The sequence below is a fragment of the Oncorhynchus tshawytscha genome, linkage group LG06, assembly GCF_018296145.1.
Source record: "Oncorhynchus tshawytscha isolate Ot180627B linkage group LG06, Otsh_v2.0, whole genome shotgun sequence".
NCBI lineage: Eukaryota > Metazoa > Chordata > Actinopteri > Salmoniformes > Salmonidae > Oncorhynchus > Oncorhynchus tshawytscha.
The window spans coordinates 31,778,032-31,803,017 of record NC_056434.1 but is presented as its reverse complement, the minus strand read 5'-3'; the positions used below and the strand labels follow the sequence as shown (position 1 = coordinate 31,803,017).

The window sequence follows — 24,986 nt, the reverse complement described above, 5'->3', positions numbered from 1 at the left end:
CCCACCCCTTCTTCTACTGAACTCCACAGCGAGCTTTGCACTCTCCTCCCATCACCCTCAGTGCTCTTAATAGCACCCAACACACAATCCAACCATCGACACACACAAAGCACAAGGCAGCCCACAAAGCCATGGACACTTTTGATATCAAACTGACTATTAGTTATGTTGACCTATATCTGTCCAGCCCTTCAGATGAAGTGGTGGGGCAGGATTCCACTAATGTCTGCTTCAGGTTTCCACTAATTAACTGTCATCAACCAAAAAAGCATCAAAGTAAATAGGAGCAACAGAAGAGCCATGCCTTCAGGACCTATTACCTCAAGACGCTGTCGAAAGTGGTAGCGGTCTTGACCAAAACGCCAAGCAACAAGTCATAGAGGCGCTCCAGAAGTAGGTCAAGGCAGACATCATTCTCCATTGCAGTGCTTTCTTTCAAATGGAGATGCTGATAAACAGCTTGACTGCCCCCAGGCGAGAGCACAGTTCAGGATTTACAGTCTTAGCTCTGCAATCACCCCCCCCACCCCATACCACCACATCCCCCTTAGTCAGTATGCGCCTTTGGGTCGAGCAGCAAGCAGCAAGCACCCCCTCCAGCGAAGCGTTAGAATCACCCTCTACTCCCCGCCACCATGCACACATCATATTCTAATTCTAATCACTGTTACTCAGGTCAGTCCATTCTGAAGTTGACCCCGTTTTATCCACAGCTTCCTTCTCTACCTTCATAAGCATATGTCATTAGTTCCCAGCTCTATGCTTCCTGGCTCATGGGGGAGCTGCTCCTGGTTCCTTTTAGCCCATACATTCCCTTATGTGAAGATTAAGGGCCCCCAAAATGAGGCATTCCAGTTAAAAGCTCTGTCTGAGCACACAGGGGCCATCCTTGACTTGCTACCTGCAACTTTTCTTCTCTCTCATCTTCGGATTACATTTCCCAGGACAGTTGTTCATGCTAGAGGGTTTTCGAACAAACAATCAAAAGAAAAGGAAATCAAAACCTTAGGCCTACATTTTGTAGGCTTTTGTGTGCGTACAAAAAAAAAGAAAGTATAATCTATAAAAATGTTCATCACAAAAATGCTGTTGAAATATTTATAATTTTTAGAATGTCATTCAATTATTTGTGGGCTCCCATTTCCAAACTGACGGAAATCTACCATGACTTTTCCCCTCATCCCAATCTGTTCCAGAACCACAACCCACATTGACAGGTAAGTCTAATATCAGTGTGAATAACAGAGGTGTGTATTTCCATAGAACTGACGACACAGGGCAGGGCGGCTGTACCATGAAGCTGCCCTTTCCATCCCTGATTAAGCCAGGGGAGTCCCACAAGTCACATGGAAGGACTAAGGTCAAACATCTCCTAAGCTACGCTGCAGCGGAGGCCCTATGCCACACCTCAACATCAGCTGTCAATGCCTCCAACTAACTTACTAGGCCAACATGTGAATGCTAAATAGTGATTCGTTTCCCTAACTGCGGGAATTAAGCTTCACCCTTCGGGTCTGTACTCTTACGATATTTTATCTGCCCATTCCTAAAGGGACATTTCAAATATATAGTAAGCTATGCCATATTACACAAAATGTATATTGTTCAAATCATTATACAATATCTCATGACAAGACAAGTTACATTTTTTATGAGAATGGATAACATATGCAAATGATTCTAAAAACTCCCCAGCACAACAAATGGAAGTCACTGTGCTACAGTGTACCATCAGGAAAGTGGTAGGTCAGTCAGATTTGCCCAGTAGTGTCCATCCTGTGAGCTGAACTTGGCAGTCGGACAGTTAGTGTCGTCCTTGCCAAATGGCATTAGATCGACAATCCTCAGCACCTTGTCAGAAGAGCCTCTCTACAGGGTGCCAGGGCAGATACAATAGCCCCCTCTGTGGCCCGGGCCCAGGCACATCTGCTGCAGCCTGCACACGGCCGGGGCCGGATGGCTCTGTGTGTTTGGAGATGTCAAATACTTTCAGGCTGTTGTAAGGTATGAGCTGGACGGGAACAACTTGGCGTGGGTTCTGCCGTGGGTTCTGCCGTTAGAGCAGGACCAATGGCACCCTCACTGGTGTCCATGAAAAATTCCCCCTTACACCATTTAGTATTTATCACCTTTAAATCACGTTTAATAATGCTCTTCTCCTGCCTTACGTTTGGTGGCAGATGAGGAAAGGATTCTGGTAAAGAGATTTGTTTCCTACAGCTAACCACACATCTGCTAGGAAAGATGAAGTCTTTCTTGGTGATGTTTTTTCTTCTTCCTGGGTCTGTAGATGTAAGCGGACAGGCAGAGATCCCAGCTCTATTTAGCATGGCAGCACAGTGATGAGAGCAAGCGCCTAGATATACAAATGTGATTTACTATAGACTGTGCCTCCTGCTTCGGTCTGTACTGACACTGCTGGCCATTGTCCCCCCAACCCAGTCTGCCTCGGTCTGTACTGACACTGCTGGCCATTGTCCTCTCATCCCAGTCTGCCTCGGTCTGTACTGACACTGCTGGCCATTGTCCTCTCATCCCAGTCTGCCTCGGTCTGTACTGACACTGCTGGCCATTGTCCTCCCATCCCAGTCTGCCTCGGTCTGTACTGACACTGCTGGCCATTGTCCCCCCCATCCCAGTCTGCCTCGGTCTGTACTGACACTGCTGGCAATTGTCCCCCCATCCCAGTCTGCCTCGGTCTGTACTGACACTGCTGGCCATTGTCCTCTCAGCCCAGTCTGCCTCGGTCTGTACTGACACTGCTGGCCATTGTCCTCTCATCCCAGTCTGCCGCGGTCAGTACTGACACTGCTGGCCATTGTCCTCTCAGCCCAGTCTGCCTCGGTCTGTACTGACACTGCTGGCCATTGTCCCCCCATCCCAGTCTGCCTCGGTCTGTACTGACACTGCTGGCCATTGTCCCCCCCCATCCCAGTCTGCCTCGGTCTGTACTGACACTGCTGGCCATTGTCCCCCCATCCCAGTCTGCCTCGGTCTGTACTGACACTGCTGGCCATTGTCCTCTCAGCCCAGTCTGCTGGTCTGTACTGACACTGCTGGCCATTGTCCTCTCATCCCAGTCTGCCTCGGTCAGTACTGACACTGCTGGCCATTGTCCTCTCAGCCCAGTCTGCCTCGGTCTGTACTGACACGGCTTGCCATTGTCCCCCCCATCCCAGTCTGTCTTGGTCTGTACTGACTCTGCTGGCCATTGTCCTCTCATCCCAGTCTGCTCAGTCATGGCTGCTGCTGTGAGCTGCCTGTCTTTTGTTCTTGCATCTTCCCCCACACAGCTGAGTGCAATGGCCCGTCGGCCCGCCTGGATTATTCATGAACAGCATGGACGTGTGGTTGGCGGGCGGGTGGGAGAGGGGGACAGCACTGTCACGGTGTGGCTCCCCGCTCAGCTCGTGCATGAGGGATAGCACTCCACAGTCCCCGCTTTCCTCTCCCTCTGGAATGTGGTCAACACTAAAGCATCCCAGCAAAGGGACAAACAGAACAGAGAAAACTAGTCTGGGAGGAGGGGAATGGGTAAGAGCTGGTGCCGAAAAGCATTCCCTCTCTGCATCTCTTCACAAACAGCCATACGCACACGCTGGATCCATGTGTACTATGGGGAAACACAGCTAAGACATTCACAAAGAAAGGCAACGTTTTTCCTCTGGAGGCTCCACACAGAGGTATTGGTCAAAAAGGAAAAGAAAGCTTACAAGTGGCATTTAAAAAGGAAGGCATAATTCCAGTGACACATGCAGACAACTATAGAAGGCAACACAGGCAGACGATGCCTCAGGGAATATTCATATTAATTCCTACTCTCCACAATCCTCCCACTGTTTACCGTATGATCAATGACTCTGTGGTGACTCAGATTGTGAATACAATGCATGAGATCACCTCTCCTTTAAAACCAGGCTTTTAGTGAGGCTGGCTTTTTGTTCCTGTGCTCCAAGTCAGCCTGACCGTTGAGGGGGTTGGTAGAGAAAGACTGAAGATCCACAGAGAGGAGGAGTGGGGGTCTGAAGGGGGCTGTGAGGGGTTGTGAGGGGAGTAGGGGGTGGGCAATTGTTGTGGCGACAACATCCCCCAAGGTATTGGCTCTTATGCCAAGCTAAATTTGCCATCTCCAAGAGAGGCTGGGCTAATCTGTCAACCTCAGCAAACACATGGGTCACCAACTCACCCCCTCCCCTCAACATCCCCTCTCCTCCCAGCAGTGTTCCTGTCTGAGTGGATACACAGATAGGGGGGGGGGGGTGGAGAACACTGATGGCAGGCTTCATAGACAGCCCATTTCAACATTACATGCAGACACTTTTCCACTGGTTACTATAGTTACAGTGTTTGAGGATTATGTAGGCCCATGTCTAACCACAAGGCTTGGGGGTGGAGGGGCCCGTAGGTGCTATGTGATGTTGTGTTTTAGTCAATTGTTTAATTACAGTGATCATGACCAACTTTAAGAATGATCCAAATACGCCCTTTACCGGACCTCGATTCCAAACAGTCGGTAATCCTTTAACAATTCCCAGATTGTAACATGGGAAAGTACATCCAAATCTGATTAATTTACGCAGAGCCTCAGAGAAACAAGACAAAATGGAACACATGCACCGAGCTGTGACGTGGAAACCCAGTGTGAGCAGATAAGCCTTGCCTTGTGCATGACAAACAAACACTCATAAACCAACACATGCCCAAACACACACAAAACATACAGTGAAACCTCAGTATACACCAAAGTCCTCTTTGCACACAAAGTATATCTCCCGCTGTCAATGTGGTAAAGATTATTTTAGGTTGTTATTCTTCTTTAGGTTAAACAATAGCTCAGTCTGTAGTACTCTAGTGATTTGAGCCCTAAAAGAACAAACTACACACTGCAGACAAACCCTGCCCTTTGACCATTCCACTTCCCTAACCATGTTTGTTTACCGGGGCAGCGTTGCATGTATCCTGTTGTGCTGCATTTTTAAATGGCGGAAAAATAATGGATTTGGGAAGAGTTGAGGAAAAGCAACCATTGCAGATAGCCGAACAACCAACGAGACCAACAGAAAGGTTGGAGGAACAGAGGATTGCTCTTTCTTACATCACATACTGCTTTCCACTCTCGCTGATGGATGTTTTGTAGCACTAGTGCTTTCAGTGATGTTATTACCCTCCAAAAAGGTAACTTCTGGGTCAGTCCTTACTGGTTTACAGAATGGTGAGGCATCTTCCATGAATGGGATTAGATCCAACAGGATCTCATTGGTCTAGCCTATTCTTCTGATATCATTTAAATATCCATCATGATCCCAGTTTGATGTAGTAAGCATTTGCTAAATTGGCAAGATGTCTCACAGAATGACTACATCCTAAATTCTACATCGATTATATGTCGGCCAGGCATTCTATTCTGATGTCTCGGCGACGTCTTGCTAATGTGCAAACACTCTCCAAACTACATATTCCCTACGCATTTTGATACGTTGGCCAAAAGGTGTGCGTGTGCTTTTTGGGATATTCCTAACACTGTTATTGGAATGTAAAAGAGAACACTAAGACTGTACAAGTATAAACAATTGGGGGCATTTCAATCAGTCTTTCTAATAGATTTTTGACCTGTGCTAATAAACAAAATGGTTGACCTAATACTGTAATGTGAGCAGAGCTACAACAACCTCCTGGAACCGATAGTCATCCTGGTGAGGATACTACACACTGAGGCTGTGCCAGGCCAGACAGATCAGTGCCTCTGGGAATCAACGGTCTCAGTTCAATGCGCCAAACAATCAAAACTCTATACCTTCAGTTCCATATCAGTATTAAGTTACGTGTTTAATTGCTACACAAAAACGAGCTAAAATATGCTCGTTAAAAAGCCCTTGTTGTGCGATAACTTGGAAAATATCATCATCAAATGACTACTTCAGAGCTACATTAGCAATCTCAATAACAGAGGAGCTTGCTAAAGAAAGAGGGCCAGTCTTCCCTGGACTGGGAGAGGTCTCATGCGGCTTGTCCCTCCGATATGTGATCCCAAAATGGGGCCAACAGCTTTGCCAGTCAAAACAGTGGGCCTCAGACACGCAGGGCTTTTTGCCTGACACATCTGGATGAATAGAGCGGCGTGTGCCCTTTCAGGCACACGTGGGACGACTCCCCCAACCTCTGGCTGAGCCACTGGGAAAGGACCTTGCTCTAACCGCATTCCTCTTATTGTTATTCTAATTAGTGTTCGGGGAAAAAAAATACTGACTGACGGGCGTGCACACACACACACACACAGAACAAGAGCTCATTTGCAGTGAGAAAGGGAGGCGGAGCGCTCTGGGTGGGGGTAGATGTCTCCCAAGCCAAGGCACGGGGTGAAACGGCACAATAATCTGGGGGGCAGACGGGAGGGGGCAGCTAGCTGATCCTTCACACACAGTCGTCATGAGAAGATCTCTGGGAAGAATGCTCCCTTCCTCTACTCTCCTCCTCTAAGCACCAGCCAGTCTTCAGTTCGATAATATCTGGATGGTCTGCCCAGCAGCTATGTATATCAACTCTTATATGCAAGGTATTCCCCATATCTGGAGGGGGATGAGATCACCATCAATGTGAAACAACACAGAAAGAGACTGCTCTGCAATATATAGCCCAGACAGATAGAGCGGACACGTTTTTAAAAACCTGTGGCTGTAACACTGTATTATGGCATTTCTGGCAAGAGCAGAGATCCCATTTTGAGGGCATACTGTACCAGCAAAACAATGCTTAACCCAGATCCTTTCTCTAGTTCTTATTTGGGAAGCTGAGTGGAAAGCAAAACAGGAATTTCATCATTTACAAGAAGATTTCTGGAGGCAAACAGGAAAGTGATCACACTGCAGGATTATGTGATAGAATTCTATCCCCGCACAACAGAGCCATGAGGAAATAGTGTGCCAACCTAATCCAAAAATCAACACTATCCAATCTCACAAATTGCAATATCCCTACAATGAATGAATTGTCACCATATGGCACAAATACTGTAACAGAGCTCATTGGACAGAACTCTTGCTAATAAAGACTGACGCTACCTTAGGTGTGGAAAAAACAACTTGAAATCACACACTGTTCATTTGTGTACATGCACTCGACATGAGAGATGGATAATATGTCCAATGCTGTGAAAACGCAGTAAAAAAAATACAAATCACCAAGGAGAGCTAAGAGCTAATAAAGGATTCCATTTCTACTAAGCAGACATAAAACATGCCAGCTAAAAGACTGCTTTGCCAGCACTACAGGAAAATAAGCACTAGGATGTGAAATTCCAGACCATGAGAACCCAAACCTAAACTGAATAAGTTCCTAGATCCCAAGTGCCGATTTCAAAGTAATCCAGACCCGAATTCCTTTTAGACTGAGAGCTTTTGTGAAATGGGAAAAGAATTTCACATAACCCTCTCGTCTTCACGTTTATTTCTTTACAGTTGCATCACCTGCTCCACTTTTAATTTGTTAGCTTACATGACAAGGTTGTTATTTCTTTAACCACTGCAACTGAAATCTCATTACTGATCAAGCTTTTCAATTTTCTTCCCTTCAATAACATTCTGAATATGACAAGGATAGCTAGTTGTTATGAGCAAATGGTTCCAACCTTATCACTGGGGGGGACAATGTGGGCACTTGTCAAGCATGAGTGACTACACATCACCAGGTGATACAAAGTCGGCCACATAGCCAGAGGAAATCTGTGTGTCAACCACAGCATGGCATTGCTTGATCTGGGGACTAACTCCTAACACCAAAGGTGTTGGAGAGAGGCCAGCAGAGTGGTTATGGGAATTCCCTTGGCTTACTGGCACTGGAAATGGAAATGTGACATGAGCTAGCAAGCCCTGAGACAAGAGCAGGAATTGTTTGAACTGGTAGGGCACATCTAAGAGGACACTGCCACCTGTCACAAGAATCACCCCTCTCTTCACCCACTCTTCCTCTAGGCTAGTAGGTTTTTTCTAATATGTTGCTCTAGGTAAGATGGGCAAGGACACTTTACTGTACTGTTGTAAGGCACCTTAGAGCCCACTGGTCCCCCTCTGTCTGGTGTACTCCTCCAGTCTGCCATGTTACCAGCATCTACCCCCCCTCCCAACAGTAACAGCTTAATCTGCTCTCCCTCCAACGGCTGCAGATAGCTCATTAATGCCCAATCGGCCTGCGCAGGGGGGCGCTGTCAGAGGGGGAGGGAGCCTATACTTGAATTCCGCCAAAGCAATTTGAATATGAAATGTGCCAACAAATATATAATCACAAAATCCTATTCAGTGATTAAAGCACACTTCAATTACACACTAAACAGAACGACTGACGTTCCCTATCCGTATTCATCTCGTGTGTTTTGCATATGTTCAATTACACTCGCTGATTTGCATATGCCTTAGATAGGTTTGTTTTTACCTAAGCTACATTCTGTGTCAGAATACTTTATTATTTTCTGATGAAGCGCCATAAAGAACATTGCAGACAGAGGGAGAACAACTCCACGGCTGCCATAGCATCCCCCTTTCCTCATCTCGGCTCTTTCATGTCTACACAGAGACAACAGGCGTGGATACATGGGGCTCCCTGGGGTTCACCAACTCCCCAACCTCCTCCCCCTCTCCAAACAAAGCCTTTCCAGTTGCCAGCCTGACCCAGTAACCTGGCTAGCAGCCTGAGGGTATGGTGTACCCGCTCTTAGAGCCCGTGTGAGCGCGCAGGCCAGCGTTTGTGTACAGAGCGAAGTCACTTTCGTCAATGCAATCGGCTCTTGCAGGGATTAGAGCAGCTCCTTTTAGACAGGGCTGATTGTGTGGTAAATGTGCAGTAGGCAGCGCTGGGGAGGCTGCTCTAGTGCCCCGGCTAATCTGGTTGGACACAGGCATCTTTCTTTACTGCAGTTTCACAGGAATGTCTTCTCCATTTCACTGCCAAGTGTTTCTGTAGGTGATGTACTAGGTCTGACTACACTCAGCATCAAGGATAATATGACACAGAGCCACATTCAAACAAACCTGCATTGCAGTATTTATGCATTTGCAATATTACCTTTTCCCCCCGTAGCCAGATAAAAATCACAAACATGGTCCTGGAATACTGTGAGAATACCAGCTATATGCTTCCAGTTTTCAGAATGACTGGCAGTACTGTACTTGTGTAAATAAAGACTCTGTATAAACATTGCTGTGGCAGGACCAATTAAATCCGGTTCTAAATCTAACATGGAAAGAGCTGCCTGAAACATAAACCTTAACTCACACGCCACAAATGCAAAGGGAGGCCACATTAAACACTGATAGTCTCTTTGCGAGGCAGTCAAGCTTTTAATGTATTTATAACGACAAATATGAGAACTGCTCCACTCTACTGTATATTCCTGTAAGGCAACAATAACCACCAGCTGAAGAATAGAACAAGATCCTCACAATATGTGCCATCTAAATCAGGCGGGCCTTTGGGGTTTAGTCAGTGGATGCACATGCATGCAACTGAACTGCCCTCCTGTTTCAAGCCATTGGTTTTGGATCTCGTGAAAAATGCAGCGGCAGAGCGGTTGCGAGTGCTGCCTGTACGGCAAATCAAAACTAATTAAAGCATTTCATTTCTAAAGCTTTAGAAAGGAGTTGCAAAAACACATTCGTCTTACCCCCTGGCTCCCCTTGAAGCAAACTGCTGGCTGATTTGGTAAGGATCCCTGGGAAGGAGGAGAGAAACAGAGAAAGTGGTTATCATTTAATATAACAGACACAAGCATTGCAGATAAAATACAATTGATCCTAAAAACACTTCAGGTAGCATTTAAAATATTGAAAGGAAATATTGTTATTTCATATCTGGTCAAGATATGCTAGCAAATACCTTTTCTGCAATTGCACGCTCAACACGGTCAATTTCTCACAAAGCAATCACCCTTTATTCATCAAGCTAACAATGTATTACAACAGTACTACTTAGTTCAATTAGACCAGTGGGGAAAATTATACCCATTAGCCAACTATCACAATAATTAGAGTTTCCTATGGCTTATTTGCCCCAATGGCCAGCGTACAACTTCTTAAGTGTTAATTCAATAATAAAATGTGCTCTTAAGGCTTTGTGAGTGTGCTTATATCCGTGGCCCCTCACCAGTATCATGGTTCTATACGGCCAGGTCCACAGATCAAGGGGCTTCACTGCTAATCTGCACTGGAATGTGTCTGATTAATCAATCTAGAGCACAGAAACCTTGTTTCACTCAATCAGTTCTCATAGTCAATTGGAAATTGGGGACAGGGGGGGGGGGTACCAACGGAAAAGCCTCATCACAAAGCTTTTAGTGTAAAATCCCTAATAATTTTCTTAGCTGATTACTAATTGTACCTTCGTTTACAAGTGGGCTACATTTGATCAGCCCTTAGGTTTGTGCAAGTCACAATACAGTCGTTCATGTACAAAGCTGTCCCCCAAATAAGCCTTTATCTAACCATAAAGAGGTGACCATGCTGTGCATGCTTCAGGAGTTCCTCAACATTCAAGCATCAGTACCTTAATATGACCAGAATGTAACATTGAAGAGAACAAAAAAAACTGTTCTCTGCTCTCTGAAGTACTCCTAGCGATGGTACAGGGTCAAGAGATAAGAGCCACTATCTGAAAGTTACAGCTGCAGCCATGGTCAACAGGCCTGTTTATCTATTATAGATGGTTTTGGGAGAGGTCATCATGCTTCTTTCTTTCCCTCTGGTCATTGCTTAACAGGCCTACAGCTCACTTTGTATTTTAAAGTGTAGGCTTATTAGAGATCCATTTCTTTTCATGGGTAAGAGTTGCAGGATAAATGTCATTAACAGAGGTTAGGGGCTGCCACTTTGCTCCTATAGTCGGAGTGAAACCCATAATGACCAGACTTGACCACCGTTGCTGCTTTTTGACTGTAACACCAGTGTTACACTAGAGCAAAGCACTTAACCCTAATTGCTCCAGGGCCGCAATTGATAATGACAGACCCTGGCCGTGACCTCACTCTCTGGGGGGGTGGGGGGGTATGCAAAAAACAAATATCCAGAAATAGGACAAAATATAAGCCCCCAAATTATTATAAAAACAAACATTTGGGGAATGTGTGTATACAATCTGATGTTATACTAGGGAAATTGTGTTTGTATCTAGGGCTGACAGTGAAGACCTGTGAATAGCAGAATCAACAACCTCTGGATAATCAAAACAGTTGCTTTGTGAGAAGGTGTTAACCGTTGAAGGAGTGAGCAGGTGTGCTGAATGAGGAATATGATCAGGGCTCTAAAGTCCACCCCTTTTGGTCACATATGATCCAAAATATTTTTTCTGCAAGATCTGCCATTTTAGTTCAATAAAAACAATTGCTAGGTAGTTAGCCAGCTCTAGGTCGGCTGTACCTGCGCCAAAACTCCAGTATTTCTCATTTTCTCTCTAGTTTGTTCTCAATCTTCTTAAAAAAAAAAATGGTAAGCCAACATGTCAGCACTTTTATTTCTATGACTGATCAAAACAAGTTCTCATGTCCCTCTGCAGCAGATGAGCAACTTGAGAATTTTGGCAAGGAATTTGTTTGGAGCATCGAATTGCAATAAAATGCCAGTATCGAATCGCAATACATATAGAATAGTGAGAATCGCAATACATATAGAATAGTGAGAATTGCAATACATATAGAATAGTGAGAATTGCAATACATATAGAATAGTGAGAATCGCAATACATATAGAATAGTGAGAATCGCAATACATATAGAATAGTGAGAATTGCAATACATATAGAATAGTGAGAATCGCAATACATATAGAATAGTGAGAATCGCAATACATATAGAATAGTGAGAATCGCAATACATATAGAATAGTGAGAATTGCAATACATAATTGTATCGGCACCTAAGTATTGTGATAATATCTTGTTGTTAGGTACCTGGCATTTTCCAGCCCTAATTATTAGAGAGAAACTAATTGTTCAAAAGTTATGACCTACATGTAGGCGCTACATTTTTTATTTTGCACAGTGGTGGGCCGCATTTACACATACATAAATCATGTCGCAGGCCGTCCTAAAACTATTCGTGGGCCTCTAACCATTTGTTTACACCTTGTTCGGTTAGCTAGCTGACAACAATAGGAAAAGTGTGCTTTTACACAATGTAGAAACCTAATATTCCACAAATGACTAATTTCATTAATAGGTATGTGTATCTACATTTTAGGTTATAATTAACAATGTCTAAAGGGTTTTTCGTTTCTAAGGCACAGCGTGTGCTTCAAAAAAATAGCTGGAGTTCATATAGGCTTTATCTCAATCAATGTAAAACTCTGCTTTTCTGGTGCTACTAAATTTATTTTGTGCTCCTAATGATTTTTTATTTTATTTTAGAGCCCAGCATATAATCAACTAAAACACACACAGAATTTATACATGAGCTATGAATATTTGGTTAAGAGAAAATAGTATATATAATAATAATCTACTTTGACTGTTGAAATGAGAGCAGAATTAGTCTACATTAGTGAGACAAAACACCCGTATATTTTACTCTGCATCTGTTTATACTGCAGCAGCATACATTGGCCTTCAACAGATGAGGAAGTTACCATGCATTGTCATTGGGGAAAGCAACCCATAGTTCTACACCACCTAAGGGACCAATAAGCTCTGGAATTGGGCAAGGTTTCAAATGTTTAAAAGGACACCACCAGAGGACAATGCCACCCACCCCTATTTCAATGTAATTCCTGTTCTAGAGCGGAAATGCTCGTTTAGGTTCCACCTCCGAAGGATGACGCAGGCTACTTACACATATTCACGAATTGGGGAAGGGAAGGTGATTTCCACATGGAGTGGAGAAACATCAATAAATAGCTAGCTATACTGACAGCTGTCAGTACCCTATCCTGCAAACCTTATTTAGCTAGCTTTTGTTATCAGTTGTTGCTGTGATTTTTTTTACTACACCATATTCAGAAGATTAGCCAGCTGGCTAGGCTGTGGCTGGTGCTGGATTTTTCATAAGCATTTAGGGAAAACACAGATGGAAATCAGTATCTTTGACTTCGTCATCTATTGTCGTCTCCAAAGTTTTGGCATTTCCCATAAATTGTGGCCACGAATCCGCCACAGAAACAGTAATAAGATGAAGCTCGTTATGGATACCTACTGAAAGGTTTAGAGACATGCGTTTTTCTACATTGCAATGGACACGGTGCAACCTTTGTTGCCTGGTAAGTGGACTGAGAAGACATTCTCATTTACAGCAACAACCTGGGTAATAGTTACAGGGAATATAGGCTGCTGGTATGTGGGCTGCTGGCAGGATTTGGCTGCAGTATAGCAAAGCCAAATCAGCCCGTGCTCATGGTTCTCACAGAGGAAGTGAAATGATAGGCTACTATGACTTTGCCCATGATGCACTCCGCAAATCACATGTAACAACACCCTGAGCGCATCAGACACAAAACACCAATACAAATGTAACAGCACAACAACAAAATTCATAAACATGTTCCTTCAAATGTCTTTCGCAGGTGCCTTTTCATTACAGGACAGACACTTCTAGTTTCTAGCTGCACCAATCAAAGCAGTGGAGCGTGTAGGGAAGTAAAAACCATTTATCTTGACGGGGGGGGGGAGAAGATATGCAAAATGCAACTATGAAAATTACTATAATTTTCTGATAAAGTAGCACTGCAAAAACATTAGTTTACATCCCCTGTTTTAATTTGCTCCACGGCTTAGGTGGCCAAGTGGACTCAAGGCTGTTTGGCTCAGCTCAGTGGCAAAGAGGAAGAACTTTGCAGCTGTTTTTGATGAAGAAACAATGCCATGCTCAGGGGTGGTAAGGAAACACACGACAATGACACGGATTTCTACAAAATGTCCCATTTCGGATTTCCCATTTCAATTCCAGATTAGCGCAACTGGCTGCAAGATGGCCCTATTATTCATTTTACATCGTTTGTCATCTTATGCCCAAATGTAATGTATTCAGCCAGCAATATCTCATGTCCTCCATGGACCGGCTCGTACACAAAACATCCCCCTACAAAAGGGTCAGTTTCCTCAACTAGATTTATGGCTCGTCGGTGGGAGAAAAAAAAAAGTGAAAATATTTCTGCTGTCTTAAGAAAAAAACATTTTCCACAACCGTTTTGGATTTTCCGTCAACTTCCGGATGTTGCACGCCACGTCAGTCTGTTGTTCACTTCTGGCTGAGCTTGCACCACAACATCAGGAAGTAGCATCACCTAGCACGGTGATGGAAAATAGTGTTTTATTAGACAGTACTAATATTTTCCCCATTTTTTCTCCCACCGACAAACCATTAAATCAAGTAAATGAGGAAACCGATGCACCTTTAAAGCCTGAATGGAGGCTGTTGTGTACGAGGTCCATGGGGACACGAGTATATTACCAGCTGGGTTGAATGCGTCGACGTCGAGAAGTAAGAGGTCATCAGGAAGAACTACGCCCTCTACAGGTCTTGGCGCTAAAGCCCAACTATATCATACTTTGACTAAAACGATGACTTATTGACTTACAGTAAATCGATGTGCAACATCATGGGTAAGGTCCGGGCATTGTGTTTCAGTCTAAAAAAAAGAAGTCCTATTAACCTGAGTTGAAGAGCAACAGTATATAGTCTGACGTGAACAGACAAAAGCGGTGAGGAAGGAGCACCCTTCTCAAATCGAACAGTAGTCTGCACTACTCTGTCAACAAGGCAGCATGGTGCATCATCTGGAAACATACATCATCATCATCAAATGTACACTACCATTCAAAAGGTGGGTCGCTTAGAAATGTCCTTGTTTTTGAAAGAAAAGCACATTTTTTTTGTCCATAAAATTAACATCAGAAATACAGCGTAGACATCGTTAATGTTGTAAATGACTATTGTAGCTGCATACGGCTGATTTTGAATCGGAATATCTACATCGGTGTACAGAGGCCTATTTCAGCAACCATCACTCCTGTGTTCCAATGGCACGTTGTTAGCTAATCCAAGTTTATCATTAAAAAAAGGCTAATTGATCATTAGAAAACCCTTTTGCAATTATGTTAGCACAGCTGAAAACTGTTGTTCTGATTAAAGAAGCAATAAAACTGGCCTTCTTTACACTAGTTGAGTATCTGGACCATCAGCATTTGTGGGTTTGATTACAGGCTCAAAATGGCCAGAAACAAATAACTTTCTTCTGAAATTTGTCAGTCTATTTTTGTTCTGAGAAATGAAGGCTATTCCATGTGAGAAATTGCCAAGAAACTGAGGATCTCGTACAAAGCGGTGTACTACTCCCTTCACAGAACAGAGCAAACTCAGAAATGTGGCTGTTCACAGATGATCCTGGTCTCAATTGTACTGGGAAGATGGCAGACAGCGTAGCGTGTATGGCGTCATGTGGGTGAGCGGTTTACTGATGTCAACGTTGTGAACAGTGTGCCCCATGGTGGCGGCGGGGTTATGGTATGGGCAGGTATAAGCTGCGGACAATGAACACAATTGCATTTTATCAATGGCAATATGAATGCAGAGATATACCCTGACGATATTCTGAGGCCCATTGCCATTGCCGCCATCACCTCATGTTTCAGCATGATAATGCATGGCCCCATGTCGCAAGGATCTGTACAAAATTCCTGGAAGCTGAAAATGTCCCAGTTCTTCCATGGCCTGCATACTCACATTACATGTCCCCCATTGAGCACTTTTGGGGTGCTCTGGATCGATGTGTATGACAGCGTGTTCCAGTTCCCGCCAGCAACTTTACACAGCCATTGAAGAGGAGTGGAACAACATTCTACAGGTCACAATCAACAGCCTGATCAACTTTATGCTGAGGAAATGTGTCACACCAGATACTGACTTGTTTCCTAATCCACGCCCCTACCTTTTTTAAAAGGTATCCTGTGACCAACAGATGCATATCTGTATTCCCAATTACTTGATTTCAATTGATTGATTTCCTTATATGAACTGTAAATCTTTGAAATTGTTGCATGATGCGTTTATATTTTTGTTCTGTGTATGTGCACGCACATGACACTTTGGCAAAAAAGATGGCTTTATAATATCGGAGTTGCGCCTGTTGTTCACACGAGTATCTGCACTCTCATTGTCTAGAATGGTCCCACCGTATCTTGTCTCCTTCCGCCTGCCTTACATCTTTGATGACATGTATTTTCATTGTTAGAGGGACTATCTTTTCAATATAATAGAAACTCTTTGGCCGTGGGCTTTGAACAGAGCACTTGGCTCAATCACGCTCGTGAGACCAGCCCGGTTCCAAAACAACTGCAATCACCTTTCACCCGGTGTAAACTCCTCTCACCAGCGTTACCGGGGCCAGATAATCGAATCCCCTCACTGCACAAAAGCACAGCAACAAAACTGCCCTGCCACCACCACCCAATAGCAACAAGAGATTCCAGGGTTGGGGTGACAAGTTTTCATGTCCTAAATAAGGTATTTATTTCTCACCAAATACACCACGTTTAGAATAGATGTCCTTTGGTAATTTGAGTAATTTAGAAACGCTTACACATTATCCATGTCACATTGGCATATTGCTATTAGGCTAGGCCTACACATTTTTCTAAATGACAAACTGCAACATGTTATCAGAAACCATAATAGGCCATGTAGGCTGTTACTTTTGAAAGTAACACCATTGCTGGATAGATTAAAGCCTACTTTCGATGGCCTACATTTATGCTACATTCAAGCTAAGAATTTAAATGTTAATTATTGTTATATTTAGAGCCTAAATATGGTGGCTATGTCGCCATGATCTGTCTCAGAGACTATCCCAATGTTAAAAAGTAGACTACAAAAGTTATGAAACGACAATGTAGTTAGGCGCTTTATTCCAACATATCACGATCATTTAAAATACCTGCATTGTAGTTTCTCAATTACGAATAGATAGCCCAAACATGAAGTCTGTCTGAAGGAATATAACATATGTTTACTATAAACACCAAAGGATCACATACATACGCTAATATTCTACACAACAAACATGCATCACACAAATTATATGTCTCATTCTTTTTAGCGAAATCGGTAGCGTTTTCCAAGCAATTTTAAAACAACCTCAAATGGTGTATTGGATGCTATGGCATTATTTCTATGAAGTCCCATATAATCAAGCAACCATAGCCTACTTAAACGGAACGCTTTCCCATCGACCAATAAAGCTTACACCTATACAGTGCAAGCACAAGGAAGTGTACGATCACCACATAGGCTACTGTGTCGCTGACACTTTTGGAACTTTTTACCCCAGTGGTCTACCTCTTTTCACTGAGATTAGACTAGTCGGAGGAGTATCCAAACAAACACCTGCGCGATAGTAAATAAAGAATTGTCTAGGACTTACCTTCAGATTCTGATAGGCTTCAAGCGTTCGAATGGCGGTATCAGTTAGCTTGACGTGAAATAGAGTTTTATTTTGAGCTTTCTTGTTGATTTTTGCACAGGAGAGCCCATACCGATGCTCCTGTCTCAGCGCTGCCATGACTTCAACTGGGGTAAATTGGCGACATTCTCATTGAAACGTCACTTGCACCTAGGAGGAGTTTACATTGCCTGCGTTGCCGTGATCACGTCACACACACACACACACACACACACACACACACACACACACACACACACACACACACACACACACACACACACACACACACACACACACACACACACACACACACACACGAATTGTTAATTTGCATGTCTTTGAATGTCTTTGTTTTGATATTATAATAACAATGTCATACATGTTTGCATAATAATCCTTCTCAGTTTTTTTCTACTAAATGAGAGGGAAAAACATATTGAAGAATTGCTTGTGACAGATTTTTTTGTTTTGTTATGCTTCTATTGTGAATATTAATCATAATCATTGTTATTACTATATTGCATAAAGTGAAATATATCATATAATCTCCTTTTTGTGTAGCCTAATACAGATAACTATGTTTATAACCAATGTTCTAATTCATTCTACACCCCTGGGGTCATAACAAATAAAAACATTATTATATATTTTTTTTCAACTACAAAAATAGCCTATGGTCCGTTGATCAGCTGGGCCGATCCCCTGCTCCTAGACAGATAAGGTGAAACAGACAGTGATGAAAAACTAGGACATTTGGGTTAATTAAAAGGTGTAATCCCTAACAGACAAGATGCTTGGGCAGTGGTTAAGGAGATCTATCACAGCACCAATGGAGTATTTTTACTTGTCATATGGCCATTTGAGGTTCTCTATGACTATCTGGACCAGACTATCAACAACACATGCCTCACAGCAAATGTACAGTACATAGCCTAGTGCAGTATGTTGTCTTTGGCAATAATGTGAGAGGAGATAATGAATTCAGACCCCAGAGATTATCACTGTGAATGTTCTTGTCGGTTGTAGCTACTATGTGGGACAATATACCTCAGGAGATTTAACAACCCAAATCCAAACTCTCAAGTGATGGTATTACGGAATTGTAGAATGCAAGTGTGGCTCTTGCTCAGCTGTGTATTAGTCTAATAAGGGTCTTTTCAGTAAATGTCTCTAAGCTGTTTTGCAGTGCTACAGTATTAAGGGGGTTGGGGATAAAACAGAGGGGGATCATCAAACCATATGTAGGTGCAATTAGAAAGCCTTGTTCATGTTGCGTTTCCACACAAACTAAAATACATAATACTCACAAATAATTTTGAATTCATACAGCAAAAAGTAGATACTTTGTATTGGAATTGACCTTCTTTAGTGCATTTCATTTAAATCAGAAAATAATTTCCCCATTTGATGCTAAATTAATTAATCTAACATTATTTTGATATTTTCTATGCAGATAATATGCATCGTTCTTAAATCAGTCTATACATAATTGATAAACAAGACAAGTGTAATCCTGTCTATCCCAATACCCATTTCAGGTAAATAACCATAGCATTCACTGCAAAGCTAATTTTCCCTTTAGTCAAGTATATTTAGTTTAGGTATGACAGTACTTTTGGTTCCCTTTTCCTGTTGCGACATGACCAGAAACAACAATGACACACACACACACACACACACACACACACACACACACACACACACACACACACACACACACACACACACACACACACACACACACACACACACACACACACACACACACACACACACACACACACAAAGAAAATGTAATAACTGTATAAAATGAATGCAAGATCTCAGTTCATGTATCCTTGTTAAGATAACAAATACTTTATATTATGTTGACACAGTGCCAGGGGATACCTGACAGACACTCCAAAATCATGAACCCAAATACTTTATGTTATGTTGACACAGTGCCAGGGGATACCTGACAGACACTCCAAAATCATGAACCCAAATACTTTATGTTATGTTGACACAGTGCCAGGGGATACCTGACAGACACTCCAAAATCATGAACCCAAATACTTTATGTTATGTTGACACAGTGCCAGGGGATACCTGACAGACACTCCAAAATCATGAACCCAAATACTTTATGTTATGTTGACACAGTGCCAGGGGATACCTGACAGACACTCCAAAATCATGAACCCAAAAACATTATGTTTGTGTCACTGTTTAAAAACCAAAGCTGTTTTCATTTCAATTGTGAGTGCATTTTGAATTGAGGGATGGTTTATGATTACATGGGTTGTGGTCGTATATTCTGATCGTGTTATTAAGCTAATACACTCTATGAGACACAGTGTGTAGTCATTATAGTACTGAGGCCTGTCTTGTCTTGAAAGTGTTGCTTACTGGCTCCTGTTCCACAGAAAGTATGCGGTAAACCTAGAAAAACCTGTTCGGTTTTCAGAAATGTATTACCCTCAGATCACATCAGATGATAATAATATCTAGTTTGTGCCACACACATGTTGCTGTGATTGTTTTCCCTTTCAAACGTATAACAGGATTAAAAGGTGTGGAAGTGCATACATTGTTGATTATTAATATATAAAGGGAAATCCACTCGACTCAATCTAGCACTTAATGTCACACATAGGTCATCGGGGCCATCCTAGGAACGTTGGGTCTCTTTCTTAACACTCGACTACTTAAAAAGGGAAAATAAGATCTCGCGCCACAGAATAAGACAGAACTACGTCCAAGACAGCAGTCCCTAAGATCTTATTGGTGGAAAGCATTCATGGAAACTGCATTATGGGGCAGCGCGATGAAGTCATTAAGAAGCTTACAGACGTTCTGCCAGATTAGATGTTGCTCTCCTAATCCTACAGATTACAGTCACGCAAGCCTGCTGACCGAGTGTGCTTCGTTGTGTTGTACAATTTCTTTGCATTGATAATTTCTTGTTGCTCCTAACTCTCTGGAATATGTAGGCTATCAAGGAGTAACAGGATTGAGAGGAGGTTAAGGTGAGACTGTGTATAGCTCTAGTTGATAAAACAAGTCACTGGTAAAATCTATTGATGCAACCGGGATTCAGTCTAGTTATGGATGTTTTTAAATTGGATTTAACAACAGTTTATGTGAATGTTTGGTTTTCATAAAAACTACAGACTGTCTCTAATGGATGAAGGCACATCTCAGCTGTAACTAGACCGAGCAACTGCTTCCACACTACAGAACCAACCAGCCAGGCAGGCAGTGTTGGGAGAGATAGGTGGAGAAGGATCATCTCTTTGGGAGGCTTTCACAGATGGTGTCCCTTGCTCCCTGTAGTGAGATGGAGACAGAACCCTGCCCTGGAATGCAAGAGAAGCGGGTGGTGGAGACCAATGAGCCAGTGTTGAAGAAGGCCTACACAGGCCCTGGTGACAATGAAAGTCAGGAGGAGAAGGAACTGTCCCATGGGCTTCAGCAGGAAGACAAGGAACCCCATGGGGAGGGAAACAGGATAGACAGCCAGGGTGGAGGGAAGGAGGGCACTACGTTAAACCAGCTCCCTATGTCTGAGATTACAGAGATCCCCTGTGTGGAAGAGAGGAAGCTGAAGACCCCCAGTTTTGTGAAGACAGTGCGGTTCAGTGAGACAGAGTCTGTGGAGGACAGAGAGAACTCGGAGGAGGTTCTCTTCCCAGACCATGAGATGGTGCAGTGGACCTCCTCCAGCTTCGAGGAGCTGTTCCTGGCTGAGGACTGGGAGAACATCACAGGTATGATACTCAATCAATACTGTCACGTCAAAGTTGTTTAGGAATGATGAAATATTGAAATGGTTGTTGAAGCAATATTGCTCTCATGGTAAATGTTTTTGTTCTATTGTTTGTCAATTGTTGTGGCACTGCCTGTAATTTGCTTGCCAACAAATTCTACAGACATTGGAAGTTACGTGGGGTATTGTCTATGTAATTCATTTAATTCTATTTAGTCAAATTCTATTCTATTTAGTCAAACACTGGCATGTAATGGCTTCTGAAACGTTATTACACAACATTATGCCCTTTCCTAATAGTTGTTTTGTCTCCAAGTGTCTGTTGATCAACAACAAGCAGATTAACCCCTAACCTCCTTCCTCCCTCTTTCTCTCCCCCTCTGTCTGTCCATCCCTCGCTCCCTCCTTTCCCCAGATGATCGGCTGTTGAGGAAGAAGGTGCTGGTGCCTGGCCCCCAGCAAGCTGAGCACCCAGCCTGGGGTCAGGAGGTCACAGTCAAAATGCAGGGAGTGCTGGAGGACAGGACTGTGGTGGAGAAGGACCCTAAACTGGTGTTCGTCATCGGAGAGGGAGATGTAAACCAGGTGGGCCCTACAGACATTCTGACTGACGACAGGACAGGTTCCAGCACACCTGTCCTCCACCCTGTCACACACACCTGCACCTGCTAAACATAACACAGGGTTGGCCTGCTCCTTCAGAGAATCTACATGTGATATATACAGTATAGGTTGCAGTATAGCCACAATACAACAGCATTGTAAGTTATGTATTGGTATTCTATGTGGCTATAAGGTTTCAATGTATGCCATCGTAACACTAGACATTTGAGGTAAGTTAATCACTCTTCATTAATAGATTTTCATAATTATTATCTAATGTGTGCAAATAAAGTATTAACAGTGAGAGATCTGTGGATAATACAGTGCTGTTTGACACACAGGCCCTGGAGGAGTGTGCCATAGCCATGCAGCAGGACGAGATCGCATTACTGCTGGCAGATTCACAGTACACCTATGGACTTCTGGGAAGGTAAACACCGCTGGGAGAAAAACACATTCATGATCCACAGCACCACTGTAGGGCAAAGACACAATCACAACACTAACAAAACGAAAATATTGGTTAAATTAAACTTCATTTCAAAAAAGTAATGTGACATACAGTGGGACAAAAACGTATTTAGTCAGCCACCAATTGTGCAAGATCTCCCACTTAAAAAGATGAGAGAGGCCTGTAATTTTCATCATAGGTACACTTCAACTATGACAGCAAAATGAGAAAAAAAATCCAGAAAATCACATTGTAGGATTGGTGCCTGACTAAATACTTTTTTTTGCCCCACTGTATATCATCACACTAAGGAACTGAGTCCTATTGTACCTGTTGATCAGAGTGTGGCGGTCCCAAGTAGCCTGACTAATGAACCATAACCCGGAGCAGATGGCTCCCTCCAAACACCATTCACACATGGCTAGAGGCCTCTACCCTCCCTCCCACCCTATGGTAAAGACACCACTCAAATGACAGCCAATGGCTTGGATTTACAACCCATGCCCCGTTAATGAGCCATTGCATGCATAGAATTTAACACATTGACACCTGTGGTTCTGACACAATGATACTTCACATGCAATGTTTACTTCAACATGCCGCTGTAACGTGATCCTTACTCTGCAAATTACCACTTGATTTGCAAAATATATATTTTTTAAGCAGTTCACCAGCCGTAAATTCAGATATTTGCCGTATGTCATGCTACCTTTTTGAAAAGTATACATTAATGTTGTTCATGCACAGGCATATAACGGTGTGTTTCTAACAAGGTAAACAGGTAAACAAAACTGGATAAAGCTCATGAATAGAGTGTCATGTCACACAACATGTTTAATCTCCCACACAGATGACCAAATCATGTTGTTTAGGATCTTCCTCTGGATGTTAACATTCAACCCAATGGAGCTAATCAAGATGTGACTATATTTTTGGACAAAACAACATGAAGATAATACAGCTGTCCTATATGCAAAGAGTTATCCGTTGCACTCTATTTGTATTTTCGAGTTTTACATCCCAAAATATAGCTGTTTCAGAGGATCCAGGGGGAAAGGGTGTCCTCCGACTGTGGCATGTGTCTGTGTGGTCTTTTATTTCTTGCCAGAGCCTGATGCAGTGTGATGAGCATGCAGTGCACGTCTTGGCCTCGATGTGTGGTCCTATTCTATGCGTGAGGTCTTGTTAGTATTGAGTTTGTGGAGCTCTAGAAAGTAGTTGTTCAATTCTGTTTTAGCAGAGAGAGGGGTGAAAGGAAGGTGATCCTCTGAGGAAAATCTCTACCTCTGTCTGTTCCTGAGGTGAGTCCCCTGGTCTGTTCCTGAGGTGAGTCACCTGGTCTGCGTGTAGACAGAGAGAGCTAGAGAGGCCAGGCAAGCAAGCAGGCAGGAGCTCAGTTAATGATTGTTTTGCTGCATCTGGTTAAGGCTGTGTACTGTGGAGTCAAATTTAGCCCTTCCCCTGAGGTAGTCCTCCTGGGCACCATGCCAGCTCCTAAAAGGGTGGTGACAAAGCTGTTTAAGTAACTTCTCCCTGCTGTGATGTCCAACAATGAAAGACAGCTAGTGGTGTCTCAGAGAGACTTCCTAAAGTAAAATATAACAAAAGGAGTGACATAAATTAAACAAGGTGCCGTTGTACGGTGCTTTTTATACCATGATGTGATTCAAAGACAGTAATACCACTGATATTTTAAGATGGAATAACAACTTTTTTTTTTAAATAGCATGCAAAATAATGTCATTGCCCTCTCCCCATCCTCTAATGGATACATTGATTGAAACTGTCGGTCGCCTGTTGCAGACAGCGGCACTGTCTCTGCTGAGAGCACTTCATAGCTATTTGTCCGAACATTTTGCTGCCCCGCTGATTTGCTGGTCGGGATGCACCGTGGCGTGTTGTGGGTTTGCTGCTGCATCTGATCCTAAAATACTTGGTCTGTTAGGATTAGTTCACTGATGATGTTACAGTATGTTAGGATGTGGCCAATGAAACCCCTGGAACGGTCTCCATGAGCAACAATTTACCTGGTTCGATATCTCAGACAGGCTGGTGAAAGGTTTACGGGATAAATCAAGTGTAAAGCACAGTGACGTTTGTGTTGCCAGGAATGAGCCATAGAACAAGGCAATAAAGAAGTGACTCCATCATCATAGCCATCTCTGACACAAGTAACATACGCCAAAAGCATCCAAGTATTTCCAGGGAGATACAGACTGGACTCTGTCATTCACCACATCCTAATCATAAACCCATGGAGAGCAACATCTGTGGATCTGTGCTCAGGGCCAAGACCAACACAGTCGGAAAGTCCTAGGGGGGGGGGGGCAACACCCCCTCAGCTCCTCCTTGACCCAAAGTCAACAACATAAAACATGTGCACTGACAGCTGTTGTGATGTGCAAGGGTTATGCAGGATGAATGTAGTCTTTGCAAATATTAGGAAAGTTACACAATTCACAAAAAGTTATACAATTCATTTGGGGTCCTGCCTGACTACTTGACACCTATGTTATTTGACATCTGTACAAAACACTATGAATTCCTAACTTTAATATAACTTTTGTACTAGAAAAAGGGTTACACTGTGTCAGGATTGCGAGTGGAAGTTGTTTTTAGAAAGTCCTATTCAATAGAACCTTATGTCCCAGCAGGGACTCTAGTATCATTTTTGGCAGATATTTCTTTTCTTGGCAGAGATGAAAGCAATGTTAATGATGCATGTTAGAGAGAGCGGTGTTTATTTTCTAGGATATTGGGACATATTCTAATA

At 43.1% G+C, this 24,986-nt stretch overlaps 2 protein-coding genes across 9 annotated transcripts in view; one reads left to right on the top strand and one right to left on the bottom strand.

Moving 5' to 3' along the window:
* LOC112245427 (RNA polymerase II elongation factor ELL2) overlaps window positions 1–17,525 on the bottom strand; it is a 48,413-nt gene extending 30,888 nt beyond the window's left edge. For both annotated transcript variants that reach the window (XR_006083601.1, XM_024413526.2), the window contains exons 1-2: window positions 17,388–17,525; window positions 9,653–9,700 (exon numbers count right to left, since the gene is read on the bottom strand). Coding sequence is in view for 1 of the 2 variants with exons in the window: in XM_024413526.2 (XP_024269294.1) it covers window positions 9,653–9,700; window positions 17,388–17,525 (186 nt within the window). In the remaining variant the exon portion in view is untranslated. The remainder of the gene's footprint in view (window positions 1–9,652; window positions 9,701–17,387) is intronic.
* Window positions 16,361–24,986, top strand: part of fkbp16 (FKBP prolyl isomerase 16) — a 53,681-nt gene continuing 45,055 nt past the window's right edge. The window contains exons 1-5 of one of the 7 annotated variants that reach the window (XM_024413539.2): window positions 16,361–16,471; window positions 17,488–17,538; window positions 20,969–21,160; window positions 21,575–21,744; window positions 22,104–22,192. In XM_024413539.2, the coding sequence (XP_024269307.1) occupies window positions 17,502–17,538; window positions 20,969–21,160; window positions 21,575–21,744; window positions 22,104–22,192 (488 nt within the window). In that variant the 5' untranslated portion in view covers window positions 16,361–16,471; window positions 17,488–17,501. Of the gene's footprint in view, window positions 16,472–17,480; window positions 17,539–19,184; window positions 20,420–20,563; window positions 21,161–21,574; window positions 21,745–22,103; window positions 22,193–24,986 lie in introns of those variants that run through there. The other 6 variants (XM_024413535.2, XM_024413537.2, XM_024413540.2 and 3 more) reach the window with 6 other exon arrangements.